We start from the raw sequence: 20,369 nt of genomic DNA on the forward strand, positions 1-20,369 counted from the left end.
GATAGATAAAAGGTGTTTGTTGGTAGCTTACCTAAAATTGGAGAATTCAGTGTTAACAGATTGGTTTGTAAGCTACCTAAGTGGAATACGAGGCGCTTTTCCTGGATCAAAATACGGATCTTGTGCATTTTTGGCACAATTTCAAAACTTGCGGAAAGCACAAGCTCGTGATCAGTGAGCATGAAAGTCGTGAATCTGGGGTAAAATGGGAGGACAGGTGGAGGGCAGATGGAAGAGGACATTTAATACAGAGAGTCATTTTGAAAGGAAGAATGGTGAAAAGCAGTGAAGGGTGCATTAAGGTGTCGATGTGGCCGAAACTTTGAAGATAAGAGAGTAAATTAAGAAAACAATTAAAGAAACATGAAGAATCCCAGGCATTATAAGTACACAAAAAGGGCTAAAAGCATAGAGATTGTGTTAAACCATAAAAAATGTTTTTTAACTGGCTATTCACTCCAACTCCACGCCATGACTTGAAGACTGACAAGGCTTGGTGCACACCTGGTGGTGTCGGGAGGATGTTCCACTCTGGGATAGTCCATGGATATAGTCTGAAGAAGGGCCTCGACCCAAAACGTCACCCATTCCTTCTCTCCTGAGATGCTGCCTGACCGGCTGAGTTACTCCAGCATTTTGTGAATAAATACCTTCGATTTGTACCAGCATCTGCAGTTATTTTCTTACATAGTGACTGTAGGTAGCTATTTTTGCTTGCTCCACGCTGTATCTCTAAACTAAACAGTTTGAAATCAGCTTCTACATCTAATTCTTCTCAGATTTAATTCCCACAACCCTTCTCACCCTGCCCTTCATGCCATCTACAGTTCATACCCATGATTACATGCTCAGTGTGTCCATGGGCGTAGCAGTTCGGCTCTTGCACGGATGCTCCAATCCACATTTTACGTCTCTCTTATTCTAAGAATGTTTATAAACATAGAAGCCTGGGAGTTCTGCTGCTCTTGAGTCAGGTTACACACCCTTAAAGGACATTTTACTCTTCAGAAACACTTTCACTCTCTCATTACTCGCCATTTGATTAGGAGTTCCCAAAGGCTCTCTAATTATATTCATTATTAAAATCACAACCACATGTTAGATCACGTGGTAGATTCTTGCTTGGCACTCTTCTCCCAGAAACAGATCTTGTCATTTGTAACAGGGAGTGTGAAAAGTACTGGTACCAGGCTTTTATCCTCTGGCCAGTCCAGTTTCAAGCACACACCAGGGGTGTGCTGGTGCTGCATTTTTGGAGGTCAAAACAGCACAGGATCTTCACAGTGAACAGTGGGGGGCTGGGGAGTGTTGTAGAGCAGAGGGATCTAGGTGCATAGTTTTCCACCACGGGTAGATAGAGTGGCGGAAAAGGCTTTTGGCACATTGGCCTTCATCAGTCAGGGAATGGAGTATAGAAATCAACCCAAAATGTCACCCATTCCTTCTCTCCAGAGATGCTGCCTGTCCCGCTGAGTTACCCAGCATTTTGTGTCTATCTTCGATTTAGATTTAGATTTAGAGATACAGCGCAGAAACAGGCCCTTCGGCCCACCGGGTCCGCGCCGCCCAGCGATCCCCGCATATCCTACACCCACTAGGGACAATTTTTACATTTGCCCAGCCAATTAACCTACAAACCTGTACGTCTTTGGAGTGTGGGAGGAAACCGAAGATCTCGGAGAAAACCCACGCAGGTCACGGGGAGAACGTACAAACTCCGTACAGACAGCACCCGTAGTCAGGATCGAACCCAAGTCTCCGGCGCTGCATTCGCTGTAAGGCAGCAACTCTACCGCTGCGCCACCGTGCCGCCCTATTTTTAAACCAGCATCTGCAATTCCTTCCTGCACATAAAAATGGAGATGTTATGTTACAGTTGTGCAAGACGTTGGTGAGGCTGCATTTGGAGTATTGTGTTCAGCATGGTCACCCTGCAGTAGGAAAGGCTTAGGTTTTATTCCTTGCAGGACAGGAGGCTGAAGCATGGTCTGATAGAGGTGTACAAAAATGTGAGGGGACTAGATAGGTTGAGTGCTCAGTCTTTATTCCCAGGGTAGGGAAATCAAGAACCCTTGGAGCCAGGAATTACCGAAAAGACCCTTCAAATTATAGAAGCTTTTGATACAGGGAGAACATTTCACCTTGTTAAGAACAGCATACAAGAGGCCTTCTACATGTTAGTCACCTAGTAATCCATAGGCCATTCAGAACCAACTTCCTTGCAAGGAGAACAATGAGAATATCGAACTCAATAGAGCATAGAATGCGAAAACTATAGTTCAGCTACTAATCAAAGAGACTATTCAAACATATGAGGTGGAAGGGAGCTGATAGATTTAGATTAGTAAAGCTGAGAACTACATTCTGCACTCTTCCCCTTTGATCTATTGTACTTGAGTATGAACTGTATTTATCCATGGTTTATCCGATCGGTTTGGACAGCATACAAAACAAAGCTTTTCACTGCACCTCAGTACAGTGTGACAATAATAAACCTAACCCTAAACCTAAAGATGGGTGGAAGATTGATTGGAATCTATGCATGTCTGCGTGGAGTTTGCACGTTCCCCTGTGATCACGTGGGTTTCCTCCAGGTGCTTTGGTTTCCTTTCACATTCCAAAGACATGCGGGTTTGTAGGTTAATTGGCTTCTGTAAAATTGGCCCCTAGTGTGTAGGGAGTGGGTGTGAAAGTGGGATAACATACAACTAGTGTGAACAGGTGATCGATAGCCAGCATGGACTCGCTGGGCTGTTCCTCCAATTTGCATTTGGCCTCACTCTGACAATGGAGGAGACCTAGGACAGAAAGGTCAGTGTGGGAATGGGAAAGGGAATAGACAATAGGCGCAGGAGTAGGCCATTCGGCCCTTCAAGCCAGCACCATCATTCAATGTGATCATGGCTTCATTAAATAATTAAAGTGTTTAGCAGCCGGGAGATCAGGTAGGTCCAGGTAGTCTGGGCGAAGGTGTTCAGCAAAATGATCGCCCAGTCTACGTTTGGTCTCGCTGATGTTCAGTGAAATGATCGCCCAGTTCCCTTTCCATTTCCCCAGATTTTCAGTCTGAAGACGGGTCTTGAGCCAAAATGTCACACATTCCTTCTCTCCAGAGATGCTGCCTGTCCCGGTGAGTTATTCCAGCATTTTGGGTATGTCTTCGGTTTAAACCAGCATCTGCAGTTCCTTCCTACATATGGCTCGCACTATGATACTTATATTACTGTGACTACATCCTTTAAGCTAGCACTCTTTGGCGTAAAGAACTCTCTCCTCATTGCTTCTCTTGTTCTTTCATGAATTACATTAAATCTCCGACTCCTGGTTATTGAACCTTCTGCCATTGGAGAAGGATTATCTACTGAATCTTTCAAATACTTCACTGAGATCAAGATATAAAGGTGACCTTTAAAAATGTCCATCTAATAAGTTAGTGCACCGGCTTTATTGAATGGAATATAGTGTACAGCCTCTGCACATAGTTTGAAAATCAGATTGTTATAAGCCCTCTCTCACACCTTTTAAAGTAATAGGATAATCTCAGGAGAAAGCACATGATAAAGTGGCCAGAATAAACATGTACCAAACAATTGGTATAATAAATTACTGTTGCACACATCCCATAAGCCAGACTTTGTAAAATATAAATTATACACAAGATACTGTAGATTGTATCTACTGTCGAGCTAAAACCAACTGTGAAACTTATTAGCCATAAACACTATTCTAATTGATGACTTGCTTCAACATAATATACCACCATGGAACTAAAGATCCACTATCAAGGACAACAACATAATTCTAAAAAGGAAGGGGCTTTTCAGCATGTGTGGTGTGTAACCATGGCAACCGTTTCGAAATGTGCTGTTTTCTCTCTTATAAATGTTCGTTTCACTACATGGAAAGTCGTGCAACAAAGAACAGATTTGCGGTGAATGTATTTGTATCAGCAGCAGTTTCTTTAAGTAGAGGTTGATTACAGAGAGAGCAGGCTGGGGGAGGCAGAGACATGAAAAAATATCAAAAGGATGTCAGATTTAATAACATGGTACCGGCTTCTTGCCAGAAGGAATTTCACGAGGCAAGCATGGCATCATTCTGTAATACAGATGATCAAGTTATGTTTGTACAGGTTTTGAGAATATCACACACATATCCAGACAATATACATAGTTACAGAGTCCTCAACAAAAAAACAAAGAAATCTGATGGATGATCGGCCATGATCACAATGAATGGCAGTGCTGGCTCGAAGGGCCAAATGGCCTCCTCCTGCACCTATTTTCTATGTTTCTAAGTTTCTATGATTACATCCTGTCAACCAAGAGAAATATAATTGATCTCCAATTGATCAGTTGATGTGCCTGAAAGGATATTGATGTGGAAACAAGCCCTTCGGCTCCAGCGAGTCCACACCGACTAGCAATCCTCTTCACAATAGTTTTACGTTATCCCACTTTCTCATCCACTCCCTACACACCAGGGGGAAATTTATAGGGGGCCAATTAACCTACAAAGCCATGCATCTTTGGGATGTGGGAGGAAACCAGAGCGCCCAGAGAAAACCCACGCAGTCATGTTTTGCAAACTCCACACAGACAGCACCCGAGGTCAGGATTGAAATAGGGTCTCTGGTGCTCTACCAGCTGCGCCACTGTGACACCCTGTTATGATCTGTGAGTTGAACTGGGTAAGTTTGAGTTTTCTGTTGAAAACAACGAATGGATGATCGCTAAATTTGAGTAGAAAATTAAAGTTGCAGCTCACGGCTTAAAGTTACAATTTAATGATAGTTCAGCAATGTTTAAAAATGCCATTGAGCCATTCACCCATCAGCCACGCATCAAACAGTGAGACTACTGCAACCTCGAGCACTCCTGCAGTTTAATTCTGATTACATGCTCAGATTTCTGGAGTGTATCAATACACAATCCTCAGATTCATTCATCATTATATCAGCTGAAAGGTTGATAATCAAATAGACTGTTGTATTTTCTATATTACACTATTGATTAAACTATAATCTCATTAGCTGAGGTTTGTTTTTGGATGTCCAACAGTCAGGAAGGCTACATGGAACACAGAACAGCACAGCAACAGGCCCTTTGGCCCACAATGTCCAGGCTCGAAGGGCCGAATGGCCTACTCCTGCACCTATTTTCTATGTTTTTCTACGCCGAACATAATGCCAAGACAAACACTGATCTGCCTTCACATAATCCATATCCCTTCATTCAAGTGCCTATCCAGATTGTTATGTAAATCCAAGTGTTTCTTGTATTTGTCTTCCTCAAATACAAAGGACCCTGCAAAGAAAACCCTTCTTAGAATGTGCTTCACAGACAACCTGACAAATCCTCAACCAACAATTTGGACAGGTATGTGGAGGAAGGAACTGCAGATGCTGGTTTACACCAACGATAGACACAAAATGCTGGAGTAACTCAGCAGGGCAGGCAGCATCTCTGGAGAGAAGGAATGGGTGACGTTTCGGGTCGAGACCCTTCTTCAGATGAGAGTCAGGGGAGATGGAAATAAGATGTGAAAGGGTACAAAGAGTGTGAAAAGAACAGATCAAAGTAGACGATGATCAAGGAAATGTACAATGGTTCATTGTTGGATGAGGAGAAGGTGACAGGTACTTGGATAGGATAGGTTTAGAGGGATATGGGCTAATCCAGGCAGGTAGGACTGGTGTAGATGGGGCATGTTGGTCGGCATGGGCAAGTTGGGCCGAAGGGTCTGTTTCCACACTGTATGACTCTGTAACAGTGGCCACAGTGTGAAGAAGGGTCCCGACCAGAAACGTCATCTGTCCATTCCCACCACAGATGTTGCCTGGCCCGCTGAGTTCCTGCAGCACTTTGTGTTTTGCCCAGGATTCCAGCATCTGCAGTTCCTTGTACCTCAATAATTCCAGCCATACGACTATCCCAGATGTAGAATTGCTTCCGTGTGAGGTCACACACGTGACCAGTCGTATTTGACCTCTGACCATAAACAAACATTGTCAGCATAACATGCAAAAATTTCACTTGATAAACTTCGACATATATAAGTCATATATATATATATATTACAAAACAATATACCTGCAGTGCTTTCAGAATTGGAGATGTATTCCACGATTCTTCATATTTTTGGTCACAAACGTGACTAAGAATGGCCCTCAAGCTTAGTTCCCTTTCCAGGAGCCAAAATGGATCAGAGATGAGGGATATTAACTGCCAACCAGAGAAAACCAGCAAGAAAATCAGAGAATAATGTGGCAGCAAAATTCTCCCCGAAACTTTGACAGCCTTACGAATCATGAACCTATCAATGTAAAACCACCTAATGTCTTAGCCTCCACAGATTTCTGTGGTGATAAATTGCACAGATTCACCACCCATAGGCTAAAGAAATTTCTCCTCATCTCCTTTCTATAGGTATGGCCTTTTATTCGGAGGCTGTGCTATGTGGTCCTGGACTGGCCCACTCTTGGAAACATGCTCTTCGCATTCACTCTATCTAGGCTTTTCATTATTCAGCAAGTTTGTATGAGATTTCCCCCCCTTCATCCTTCCAAACTCCCGTGAGTACAGGCCCAGAGCATCAAATGTCCCTCGCACATTCTCTCTCCGACATGAACCTAACCCGCTCAGCCTACAGTGTCCTCCCTCTGGAAGACACACGAGTCGTGAGCACATAGCCTAGGGTCTGTGATGCAGTTTTGATTCAATGGTTCAATTCAATGTTACTTGATGAAACTAATTCATGAACCTAGGTACCGTGAAATTCTTTGTTTTGCATACAACCCGGTAAAATCATACAGCAGACCTCACCTAGGCTGTACACAAAGAGTCGCCACATTAGTGCCGCCGACAAAGTTAATCGAAATGTCTTATCTTCTGCTCGCAGTGATGAACTAGGGCCACAAGCCGGGTCCCCCCTACAATCTTGCCCCCCCCCGAACGGCTAAATTGCCATAAACAAGATGATCACAACGTGATGATCTCTTGTGTGCATTCCACAGGGAGAGCTGAGAGGCCCTATCTTTCCTCCTGAATGAACAGCACACTTTCCATAGAAAGACACAAAAAGCTGGAGTAACTCAGCGAATCAGACAGCATCGCTGGGGAAAAGGAAGAGGTGACGTTTCACTGGTGGCATTTATTCATCGGCTGACACCTTATGTTGAAAAACTGGAACGAGTATGTTTGTATACACTGGAATTTAGAAGGATGAGAGGGGATCTTATCGAAACGTATAAGATTATTAAGGGGTTGGACACGTTAGAGGTAGGAAACATGTTCCCAATGTTGGGGGAGTCCAGTACCAGGGGCCACAGTTTAAGAATAAGGGGTAGGCCATTTAGAACGGAGATGAGGAAAAACTTTTTCAGTCAGAGAGTTGTGTATCTGTGGAATTCTCTGCCTCAGAAGGCAGTGGAGGCCAATTCTCTGAATGCATTCAAGAGAGAGCTAGATAGAGCTCTTAAGGACAGCAGAGTCAGGGGGTATGGGGGCAAGGCAGGAACGGGGTACTGATTGAGAATGATCAGCCATGATCACATTGAATGGCGGTGCTGGCTCGAAGGGCCGAATGGCCTACTCCAGCACCTATTGTCTATTGTCTATTTATAGGAAAATCACATCCATTGACATCAATAGGTTTGCTAATACGTGTGAGGCTGAACTACAGCATATTGTATGGAAAACTGAGTCAAATTTACTCAGGCAGTAGAGCATAATTAGAGAGCCGAAGAAACATTTTCTGGTCATTTGATACAATGCTGATTTGTAACATCTTGCAACGTGCACATTACTTGCTTTGCTTCCCACATTAAAATAGCGACTACTCTTCAAAAGTATTTGACACATCCAGGTGTCATAAAAAAACACAGACACAGGATGCTGGAGTAACTCGGCAGGTCAGGCAGCATCTCTGAAGAACATGGGGAGGTAATGTTTCGAGTCAGTACCCTTCTTCAAACCTCAAGGTTCAGGCTGTGAACCGGCATCTTCAGTTTTCACACCTTACACATCCTTGCCTCTATATCTCCCTCTCCCGACTCTTAGTCTGAAGAAGGGTCTCGACCCGAAACATCACCCATTCCTTCTCTCCAGTGATGCTGCCTGTCCCGCTGAGTTACTCCAGCATTTTGTGTCTATCTTCAGTGTAAACCAGCATCTGCAGTTCCTTCCTACACATTTCGCCTGTTGTATCCCTGTTATTAAAGGATGTTATTTCTTTTACCCACCCATTACTGATTGCTGGAAATAAGAACACAAAACACGAGTGGACAGTTCAATTGGCTATTTTAATGTATTCCTATGCTCAATAAAATCATCTTTCCACTCTTGTCCTATTGCGTTTCTCCATTATCTTGAAATCTAATGATCTTTGCCTCGTAAATATTCAACTATAGTGCATCCAAAGGCCATAGGTGCAAAAAAATGACAGATTTGCACATCTTTGGTGAAAATACCTCACTCCATTTCAATCCTACTAGAGGCCGATTTATTAAACTCAGGCAACAAACACATGTGCCCAGCCTATGAACACAGCTAGTAAACATTTACTGTCAAGCTCTTTAAAAAGATAAATGCTTAAATTTGATAACCTTCTATCCTGAACTTTGGAGAATTTATGACTTATTTAACGATCTCTTCACAATGGACAATCCTCTCCATCCCTTTTATCACTCTAGTATTTATTTTTGTTGCACTAACTCCAAGGGGCATGGATCCTTCGTAAGGCAACAAGACAAAGTGTATAAAATATAAATGTTTGATCTCTCAGGTGGAGATTAAAGACTCAATTATATTATTTCAAAGAATCTCCCTCTGGTGTTTGCTCATAATTCAGCATTACATCACAAACTTAGAAACAAGGAACTGCAGATGCTGGTTTACAAAGAAAAGACACAAAGTGCTGGAGTAACTTCTCAGGGTCAGGCAACACCTCCGGAGATCGTGGATAGGTGACGTTTCGGGTCAACTATCAGTCTGAAGAAAGGTCCCGACCCAAAACGTCACCTCCAGAGATGCTGCCTGACCCGCTGAGTTACGCCAGCACTCTGTGAAACGTCACCTATCCATTTTTCCCAGAGATGCTGCCTGACCCGCTGAGTTACTCCAGCACTCTGTGAAACGTCACCTATCCATTCTCCCCAAAGATGCTGCCTGACCCGCTGAGTTACTTCAGCACTTTGTGTCTTTTGTTTTTACATTGCAAAGTGCTGCCTATTCATTCCCCCCCCTGTTGTCAGTGGGAATTAACAGTGCAGGAATTGCCTGTTGAATTCCACATATGAGATCATGAACAATACTTCAAAAAATACTTTAACATTTGTTGATCACTTTGGGACATCCTAAAGTCATAAGCTGCATAAATGATAGTTTCCAAATACTTGTCCCGACAGTTCTACTTCCAGCCTCTTGATCGTCCCAGAATTATACCACACCACCAGTACTAGCCATGACTTTAGCTGCCAAAGGGCTAAACTCTCGGATCTCCGGCCTTTTTACCACTTAAAATCTAAGATCTTTAAAACCCACCCTTTTAACCACTTTTGATCACCTGCTCTGGAGATTCCTAATAAAAAGAAAATAATTACAAAATCACTGGAGTGCTTCCAGCATGCCAAGCAGCATTGTTCCACTTTAACCTGAAATTTGGACTCCTTTTCTCTTTTCACAGATATGCCTGGCTGACTAAATGTTTCTAACCTTTTGTGATTTTGTTTCAGATTTCCAGTCTCTGCAGTTTTTTTAAATCACTCTTTCCATGGATGAGCCCGAGTTGCTGAGTGTTTCCAACCTTTCCTGATTTTTTTCCCCGATTTCTAGCATCTGCAGTTTATTTTCTTATGATCATTATCTAATACATCCTTGTGTGGCTCAACATCAATTTTGGTTGGATAAACCTGCACCCTTGGAGACTTGGTTTGGAGACTTGAGTGAAAAATCTAGGCGGTGAAGATCCCGCAGTGTCGCTTTGTGCCTTTAGACAACAGGTTAAAGAGAGGTCCTTCTTGTTTGCTCGGGCGAGGACAGAAGTTCCTGCTGCACTGTTTTACAGAAGAACAAGAAATTATTCCCAAGATAGACACAAAAAGCTGGAGTAACTCAGCTGGACGGGCAGCATCTCTGGAGAGAAGGAACGGGTGATGTTTCGGGTCGAGACCCTTCTTCAGACTCATTCCTGCTGCCTTGACCAATAGTTAACCCTTAATCAACAACGCTAAAAAGCAGAAAGTCAGATCATATTTCACAGATTTTTTTTTTTCATAATCATTATATATGTTGCTAATTGATTGCTGCATTACAACGATATGCTTCTAAAGTACTTTATTACAACACTTTACCGCATCTAGATAGAGACCAATAGATACATATATTTAAATTAGACCAAGCTTTATCCTGAATTTGGAAAATGTATGACCTATTTAATGATGTCTTCACAACGGCAAATCCTCTTCATCCCCAGAATCATTCCAGTGATGTTTTTGTTACACTATGTCCAAAGAGCATGGATTGTTTATAGAGCAATAAGAGCAAGTGGATAAAATATAATGGTTTTAACTTCTATGGACAGTCTTTGACAGCACTAAGGACTTTGGATTTTGCACTAGTATTATGGTTATTAATAGAATGATTAAAAAAAAATTCTTAAGGGCGGCACAGTGGTGCAGCTGGTAGAGCTGCTGCCTCACAACGCCAGAGATCCGGGTTCGATGCTGACCTCGGGTGCTGTCTTTGCGGAGTTTGTAGGTTCTCCCTGGGTTTTGTCCGGGTGATCCAGTTTCCCATACCTAAAGCCGTGTAGGTTTGTAGGTTAATTGGGTTCAGTAAATTGCCCCTTCTGGTGTAGGGAGCAGATGAAAAGCGGGAAAATGTGAAAATAGTGGGAATGTGTGTTCGGTGTGGACTTGGTGGACCAATGGGTCTGTTTCCATGCTGTGTCATTAATCAAGCAATGCCTTTATGGATCTGTTAAGTAAGAATCTGTTAAGCCAGTACGAATTTCATTGTTTCATTGCCAGTATAAAGGAAAACTTAAACACTCTTGACATACAAAGTGTTATTTGTTCAAAACACAAAGTGGAACTCAACAGGTCAGGCAGCATCTGTAGAGGGAATTACTTTGCAGTCATTCAGTCTGGAGTGGGGTCCGCAGCCAAAATACCTGTCCATTCCCTCAACAGATGCTGCCTGACCCACTGAGTTCCTCCAGCACTTTGAGTTTTGTTCAAGATTCCAGCAACTGCAGTTCATAGAATATAGAATAAAGTACAGCACAGGAATAGGTCCTTCAGTCCGCAATGTCTATGCTGAACATAATTCTAAGATAAACAAACTTCATCTGCCTACACATGATCCATACCACTCCATTCCCTGCATATCCATGTGCCAATCTAGAAGTTTCTTAAATGCCACCATCATATCTGCCCACACCACCACCCCAGTCTCTGTTTAGTATAGTTTAGTTTAGGTTACTTTATTGTCACATGGACCGAAGTACAGTGAAAAGCATTTGTTGTGTGCTAACTAATCAGTGGAGAGACAATACATGATTACAATTGAGCCATTCACAGTGTACAGATACATGCTAAAGGGAATAATGTTTAGTGCAAGATAAAGTCCAGTGAAGTCTGATTTCAGATAGTCCGAGGGTCTCCAATGAGGTAGATGATATGTCAGGACCGCTCGCTAGTCGTTGATAGGATGGGAAGAAACTGTCCCTGAATCAGGAGGTGAGCATTTTCATACTTTGAAACCACTTGCCCCACTCGCCTTCAAGCTATGCTCTCTCATCCTTGACATTTCAACTCTGGGAAAAAGTTGTGACAGTCTCCTATGTCTATGCCTATCATAATTTTATATACTTCTATCAGGTCTCCCCTCAACCTCTGGCTTTCCAGAGAAAACAATCCAAGCTTATCCCTTATGGATCTGAAGAAAGGTCTCGACCCAAAACGTCACCCATTCCTTCTCTCCAGAGATGCTGCCTGTCCAGCTGAGTTACTCCAGCATTTTGTGTCTATTCCATTATGAATAATACCCTCTAATCCAGGCAGCAATTAAACAAAAAGATAGATTTGGATTTTGGCAGAACCTCTTACATGATCAGAATGTCTCAAAGCAATTGCTGCCAAGGAAATATTTGTAAAGGGTAATCACTGTTTTAATGGAGGAAAATCATGCAACCAATCTGCGCACAACAAATTCCCAACAACAGTGAATCATAAGATCATTTGTTTCAGTAGCCAGCTGAGATCATCGTTGACAAAGTTACCAGCAGATTTTGAAATGGGACCGGAAGATCTGTAATGTCTGAAATTTAATTAAGATAATATTAAGCACTTTCATTTGAAGACATGTTCTGAGCTTCCTAATTGTATTTCCTCTTTATATTGTAATGACATTGCGATTAAAGAAAGAAATACTTTATTCTCTGTACAGCTGTGCCCTCTGGTTTTTGACATTTCCTTGTTGTACATGGTGTCAGGACTGCAACCTCTCTCTCAATGTCAGCAAAATGAAGAAGCTAGTTAAGGACTTCAGGAAGTGAGGTGGGGTATATTTGCATCCATGATGCCAAAGTAGAAATGGTTGAGAGCTTCAAGTTCCGTGGCGTTAATATCACCAATAATCTGTCGTGGCCCACCCACATTGAAACGACAGCCAAGAATGCACACCAACACCTCTACTTCCTCAGGAGACTGAAGAAATTTGGCATGTCTCCCATGACTCTTACAAATGTCTGCAGATGCGTCATAAAAAGCACACTGTCAGGATACATAACATGAGTTGTGGTTTGGGAACAACCTTGCCCAAGATCACAAGAAATTGTGGGTTGTAGCTCCGTCTGCACATCACACTAACTTGGAAAGGCAGCCAACATAATCAAAGACTTGTCCCATCCCAGTCATTCCTTCATCTCCAAGCTCCCGTTTGGGTAGAAGACACAGAAGCTTGAAGGTGTGCACTAGCAGACTTAGGAACAGCTTCATCCCCTCTGCTATCAAGCTTCGGAACGGTCCTTCCGTAAGTTAGGATATTGTTAGGAGATGAGGAAAAACCTTTTCAGTCAGAGAGTTGTAAATCTGTGGAATTCTCTGCCTCAGAAGGCAGTGGAGGCCAATTCTCTGAATGCATTCAAGAGAGAGCTAGATAGAGCTCTTAAGGATAGCGGAGTCAGGGGGTATGGGGAGAAGGCAGGAACGGGGTACTGATTCAGAATGATCAGCCATGATCACATTGAATGGTGGTGCTGGCTCAAAGGGCCAAATGGCCTACGCCTTCACCTATTGTCTATTGTCTATTGTCCGATTTACCTCTACCCCTTGGCTGGCATTAGACTTTGTCATTGCAAAGTTGGACTTAGTCTCGGGATGGCAGAGTGGCACAGCTGGTAGAGCTGCTGCCTCACAAAGGCGGAGGCATGGGTTCAATCCAGGCCTCGGGTGCTGTCTTTGCGGGGTTTACATGTTCTCCCAGTGACTGCGTAGGTTCCCTCTGGGTGCCCTGGTTTCCTCCCACATCCCGAAGACGTGAGGGTTTGTAGGTTAACTGGGCTCAGTAAAATTGCCCTTAATGTATAAGAAGTGGATGAGAAAGTGGAATGACATAGGAATAGTGTGAACAGGAGATTGCCACTCAGCATGGAGTCACTGGGCCTAAGAGCTTGTTTTATCTGTCAATCAATCAACCACGAAGAAGGGTCTCGACCCGAAACGTCACCCATTCCTTCTCTCCCGAGATGCTGCCTGACCCGCTGAGTTACTCCAGCACTTTGTGTCTACCTTCGAATCAACCATGAAAGCACGCACCATCAGACTCAGGAACAGCCTCTTCCTCTTTGTTATCAGGCTTCCGAACAGTCCTTCCATACTCTAAATAACAACCCAAGTCTCCTCTACCTCATTTTAGACAATAGACAATAGGTGCAGGAGTAGGCCATTCGGCCCTTCGAGCCAGCACCGCCATTCAATGTGATCATGGCTGATCATTCTCAATCAGTACCCCGTTCCTGCTTTCTCCCCATACCCCCTGACTCCGCTATCCTTAAGAGCTCTATCTAGCTCTCTCTTGAATGTATTCAGAGAATTGGCCTCCACTGCCCTCTGAGGCAGAGAATTCCACAGATTCACAACTCTCTGACTAAAAAGGTTTTTCCTCATCTCTGTTCTAAATGGCCTACCCCTTATTCTTAAACTGTGGCCCCTGGTTCTGGACTCCCCCAACATTGGGAACATGTTTCCTGCCTCTAACATGTCCAACCCCTTAATAATCTTATACGTTTCGATAAGATCCCCTCTCATCCTTCTAAATTCCAGTGTATACAAACCTAGTCGCTCCAGTCTTTCAACATATGACAGTCCCGCCATTCCGGGAATTAACCTAGTAAACCTACGCTGCACGCCCTCAATAGCAAGAATATCCTTCCTCAAATTTTGAGACCAAAACTGCACACATTACTCCAGGTGCGGTCTCACTAGGGCCCTGTACACCTGCAGAAGGACCTCTTTGCTCCTATACTCAACTCCTCTTGTTATGAAGACCAACATTCCATTGGCTTTCTTCACTGCCTGCTGTACCTGCATGCTTCCTTTCAGTGACTGATGCACTAAGACACCCAGATCACGTTGTACGTCCCCTTTTCCTAACTTGACACCATTCAAATAATAATCTGCCTTCCTATTCTTACCACCAAAGTGGATAACCTCACACTTATCCACATTAAACTGCATCTGCCATGCATCTGCCCACTCACACAACCTGTCCAAGTCACCCTGCAACCTCATAGCATCTTCCTCACAGTTCACACTGCCACCTAGCTTTGTATCATCGGCAAATTTGCTAATGGTACTTTTAATCCCTTCATCCAAGTCATTGATGTATATTGTAAATAGCTGCGGTCCCAACACCGAGCCTTGCGGTACCCCACTAGTCACTGCCTGCCATTCTGAAAGGGACCCATTTATCCCCATTCTTTGCTTTCTGTCTGTCAACCAACTTTCTATCCATGTCAGTACCCTACCTCCAATACCATGTTCTCTAATTTTGCCCACCGATCTCCTATGTGGGACCTTGTCGAAGGCTTTCTGAAAGTCGAGGTACACCACATCCACCGGCTCTCCCCTGTCAATTTTCCTAGTTACATCCTCAAAAAATTCCAGTAGATTAGTCAAGCACGATTTCCCCTTCGTAAATCCATGCTGACTCGGAACGATCCTAATACTGCGATCCAAATGCTCCGCAATTTCGTCTTTTATAATTGACTCCAGCATCTTCCCCACCACTGATGTCAGACAAACTGGTCTATAATTTCCCGTTTTCTCTCTCCCTCCTTTCTTGAAAAGTGGGATAACATTAGCTACCCTCTGGAGAATGTGGATAGGAGATGTTTTAGGTTGGTATCCTTCTTCAGACCCGGGTCCTGACCTAAAACATCCCCTGTCCATGTTCTTCAGAGATTCTGTATGGCCCGCTGAGTTACTCCAGCATTTTGTGTTTTTGTTTAGACATAGAAACATAAAAAATAGGTGCAGGAGTTTGTAGCTGCAGTTCCTTATAGAACATAGAACAGTTCAGCACAAGTACAGGCACTTCAGCCCACAATTTCTGTGCCGAGCATGATGCCAAGACCATCTCTTATCAACCTGCCCATAATCTATATGCCTCCATTCCCTGCACATCCATATGCCTAGCCAAAAGCCTTTTAGATCTATTGTGACTCCAGCACCAAATCTGGCAGTGCGTTACAGACACTCACCCCCCTCTGTGTAAAAAACTTGCCCCGCACATCTCCTTTAAACCCCTCTCACCTTAAAGGTGAGGTCAAGGAAAGAGCATTCACATGGCGGCCCTGTTTCCACCAATCTTTCCACCACTACGCACAAGAACCACAAGAAGCGCAAGAGGCCATTGTATGCAGATGCCGAGAAGTGTGTTCAGCTTTGGCTGAACAATTTCTAATCTTGTGATGTGGACTCGATAAGAAGACCTTAAAGGTATGCCTGCTAGTATTTGAATCCTTTGTGTCTGTACTTTGAGTTTGGCATGATGTATTGTATACAGTCTGAGAAAGAGTCCCGATTCAAAATGTCTCCTATCCACTTTCTCCAGAGAAGTTGCCTCACTGGGCGGCGTGGGCTCGGTGGTCTGAAGGGCCTGTTTCCACGCTGTATTCTTCTTTTCTTTAACTAACTAACTAATTAAATAATTTGTGGAGGAAAGGACTGCAGATGCTGGTTTAAACTGAAGATAGACACAAAAAGGTGGAGTAACTCAGCAGGTCAGACAGCATCTCTGAAGAAAAGGAATAGGTGAATAGGTAAATAGCTTGATGGATAGCATGCAGAACAAAGCTTTTCACTGTACCTAGGTACACGTGACAATAAACTAAACTAATCCTTTATCATCATTATTTATCACAGTTTTGGATGTTTCTTTTTTTTGTTTTGTGTTGGTTGTGATTGTGTGTGAAATTGTTTATTTTTATTGCTCTATTGCTGGACTGTGGGTGACCTTTCATTTCACTGCACATCTTGTATGTGTATGCGACTAATAAACTTGACTTATTCATTCTATATCACCGTGTATATCTCTCGTTTCCATTTCCACTCAGTCTGAAGAATGGTCTCAACCCAAAACATCACGTATTCCTTTTCACCAGTTATGGAGTTTGACCCGCTGAGTTACTCCAGCTTTTTGTGCCTATCCTCTTTTCTTTAACTAACTAACTTGATGGATATCATGAAGAACAACGCTCTTCACTGTACCTCAGTACACATGACAATAAACTAAAGTGAGTAACTAAATAACTTGATGGTGAGCATGCAGAACAATGCTTTTCACTGCACTGTACTGGTCCTGGGTCCAATGGGTAAACTTAATACTAACTAACTACTGGGTACAATGATAAATGTAAACCTGTTTGCTGCACTGCGCGGGATCCAGGCCGGGTTTTCTCTCCTCCGCCCCCTTCCTTCCTTCCTCCCTCCCTCCTCCCGGCGTGTTATGACTCCTCTCACACGGCGCTGCTCCAGCCGCCGAGCCGAGGCTGCGCTCGATCACAGGCCCCTCGGAGCTACCCCGGCGCCCTCTCACTCTCCCACGGCCCGGCCCAGCCCGCGACATGCAGGCCGTCCTGCTGCCCTCTGACAGCGAAGGCGACGACACGGGCGCCCGAGCGCTGCTGGCTCTCAAGTCGGCCCCTTGCAGCCCGAGCCGGCACGGCGGTCAACTCAAGGCCGGCGTCATGCGCTGGGAGCTAGGCCTCGACCCGCAGGCCCCGCCCGACGCCGCCGTCGCCAAACTCGAAGGCCGCGACTTCGAGTACCTGATGCGGCAGCCGTCGGTTACGATCGGCCGAGACTCCAGCCAGGGCCCGGTGGACGTCAACATGGGCCACTCGAGCTTCATCTCCCGCCGCCACCTGCAGATCGCCTTCCAGGAGCCGCACTTTTACCTCAGGTGCCTGGGCAAGAACGGCGTCTTCGTGGACGGCGCCTTCCAGAGGCGGGGAGCGCCGCCGCTGATGCTGCCGCGACAGTGAGTAGCGAAACCCGCTCCTTGTGTGTGTGTGTGTGTGAGAGTTTTATTAAAACATGAGGCCTACGCCGACCTGGGAGTTGGAGCCGAACCCCAGCCCCACGGCTGACTCAGGCCGCTCGGCAGCTACTCGAGGCCGGAGACTCCCACCTGGCGTCTAGGCCGCAGCCACCCAATGTAAACAGAGCGAGCAGACAGCGTGTCAAAGCTGCCTCAGCCAGAGAGAAACCATAATAAAAACAAATAAATTGATGCGAATGATGTTAGGTGATTCTAATATTTACATATTTGGACCCATGCTTTATATTTTGCATCAATATATCAGAACCCCTGAATAATCCCCAACACTTGGAAACATTTTGCATCTATATTTCTTAACCCCTTAACAATCCCTAACTCTTGGATCCATGCATGTTTTTTTGTATCAATATTATTTCATAACTACTTAATACTGTAATTCCCAACACTTGAATAATTTTGCATCTGTATTTCTTTTAACTCCTTAATAATCCTTAACAATTGGACCCGTACATTTTTAAAAATCAATATTTCATTATCCCCAATATTTGGACATTTATTGCATGAATATTTCAGAACCCTGAATAATTGCCAAAACTAGAATTATATATATTTTTTAATCAATTTGTGGTGCAGTGTTGTAGGTTCTTTATTATAAAAAGTTGCTTACAACCTTGCAAAAATGAAATACAACGTCTCTTAAAGGTCTTCCAACTATTTGCCAGTGCAATCACAAAGTCCCTCTACTTAAGAATTGTCTTTCATTTAATAGGATTGTCCTGTGACTTGTAAATTGTTTTATTATTTATGTAGGTTTTATTTCTCTTATGCACATTTCTGTGTGTGTACACGGAATAAAAAGTAATAGGTTTAAATAAGATAAACTGTTCCAACCCCTCTCCTTCAGTTACGAGAGTGCCTTTCTCCACCATAAGACATCCCAAAGTTCTCCCAAAACAATTACATTTCACTCCATACACTGTTACGCCACCAACTTGCATTAAGTAAGGGCTTGTCTATCTTCGATTTAAACCAGCATCTATCTGGGGGTCCATCCTACACATAACCAGAGAGTCTGTTTTTTTTGGTGCATTGTTCAGGGGTAAACTTTGCCTAAACTTTAGAAAATATTCATCAAGCCTGTTTCACATATGTGGTAGAAGATTCAGTGTGAAGGACACCCATCTTTGACAGCACAATGATCTGATATCATGTGTCCCGGATTGTTTAGGTAATTTGCTCAGGTACTTGCGATGGACTTTGAACCACAACCTTTTGACAAGAGGGCCAGTTTAAAACAAAACAGTTGAACACAGGAGACTGACTATAGCATTAAATGACGAGCGAGGAAATAACCTTGTAGAAATGCTAACTACATTCATTTTGTTTTTAGGCAAACAGATCCTTCAAATTACACATTGTTTAAAAATAATGGTAATGTATTTATGATTTACTCATAGGCTATAATTGAAAGTCTTTCATTTAGTATCAGAGGATTGTAGTTTTAATGAGCTGTATTTTGTATCAGCATTCAGCAAACACATTTTTAGATCCGATTTGAAGAGGAAAGAATGAGTTTCTTTTAATTAGTTTTAATTTGCAGTCTGCTAATTATGCTTTTGTTAAATGTATCACTTCCATAACTTAGTATTTTGTTTATAAATTTATTGCATTCTTAGGCGTCAGAGGCAGCTTTTATGGGCCCTGTACGCACACAACAACTTCTTTTTAACTGGATAGCTTAACCAGAGATGCTGCCTGTCCCGCTGAATTACTCCAGCACTTTGTGTCAATCTTTGATGTAAACCAATATCTGCAGTTCCTTCCTTCACAGTTAGAGGAAATGCCTTTTACTATTTCCATTCATGAAACTGGGCTTGATAACTGAATTGTTGACCTGGCTTTGTTGGCATCTTCCCATTGACGTATCATCTGAATGTATTCTACTTCCAGAGAAATGAAATTTCTGAAAATATTTCTACCATTTCTCAGAATTTGACTTAGGGAATTTCTCTTTGTAAGGTTTGTGACTCAGTTTCACAGGAAATAAGGCATCTTAGAAATTAGTTTTACTTGATTTGTAAGAGACTGCTTTCGTCACACGTTTGGGTTTACTGGTGATTTTACATGTAGAGTTAATAAAAATTTCCTGCAAGTGGTGCTGCAGACTGTCTAAGTTGTGTTGTGATTTTCTTTTGGAGATCGCACTCCCATGTGGGATTGTATCATTTTCAGGTTCCATTTTATTTATTATTGAGTAACTCTTATCTGTTAGGAAGAACAACAGTTTTTCTTGGGTAGCTTCCTTTGTCAAGCTCAGCTGTTTTTTCAGGTGATTTGAAAAAATATTCAGAATTAAATTCCTTTGTCGTAATTTCCTGTCCCCGTGGTCTTCTCTGTTAATCTCTCAAAGCAGAGTGAGTATGATTGGAAACCCCAGAACAGTAACCGAACACGTAAGCCACATTGCCTTGGTACCAAAGGATAAAATTCCACCATTGCCTGACTGTTGTTTTTTCATCCAAAACAAACCATTTTGTTTATTATTAAGATTTGTAACTCTGCGTACTGTGGTGGGAGTTGCCATCCTTGCCGCCCAAATCGCTCATCTCACAGACTGCAGCAGTTCAAGAAAGCAGCATGCCGTTCCAAGGGCAATTATTGGTGGGTAAGAAAAAACTGCAGATGCTGGTTTACACCGAAGATAGACACAAAATGCTGGAGTAACTCAGCGGGACAGGCAGCATCTCTGAAGAGAAGGAATAGGTGATGTTTCGGGTCGAGACCCTTCTTCGGACAGAGTCA

General features: G+C 43.2%; 1 protein-coding gene across 1 annotated transcript in view; it reads left to right on the forward strand.

Moving 5' to 3' along the window:
• The first annotated feature begins 17,012 nt into the window (after positions 1-17,012).
• Positions 17,013-20,369, forward strand: part of foxk1 (forkhead box K1) — a 65,410-nt gene continuing 62,053 nt past the window's right edge. Inside the window, 2 exon segments of the mRNA XM_078417625.1 lie at positions 17,013-17,110; positions 17,112-17,546. Coding sequence (XP_078273751.1) covers positions 17,013-17,110; positions 17,112-17,546 — 533 coding nt within the window.

Source organism: Rhinoraja longicauda, chromosome 21 (genome assembly GCF_053455715.1).
Source record: "Rhinoraja longicauda isolate Sanriku21f chromosome 21, sRhiLon1.1, whole genome shotgun sequence".
Lineage (NCBI taxonomy): Eukaryota > Metazoa > Chordata > Chondrichthyes > Rajiformes > Arhynchobatidae > Rhinoraja > Rhinoraja longicauda.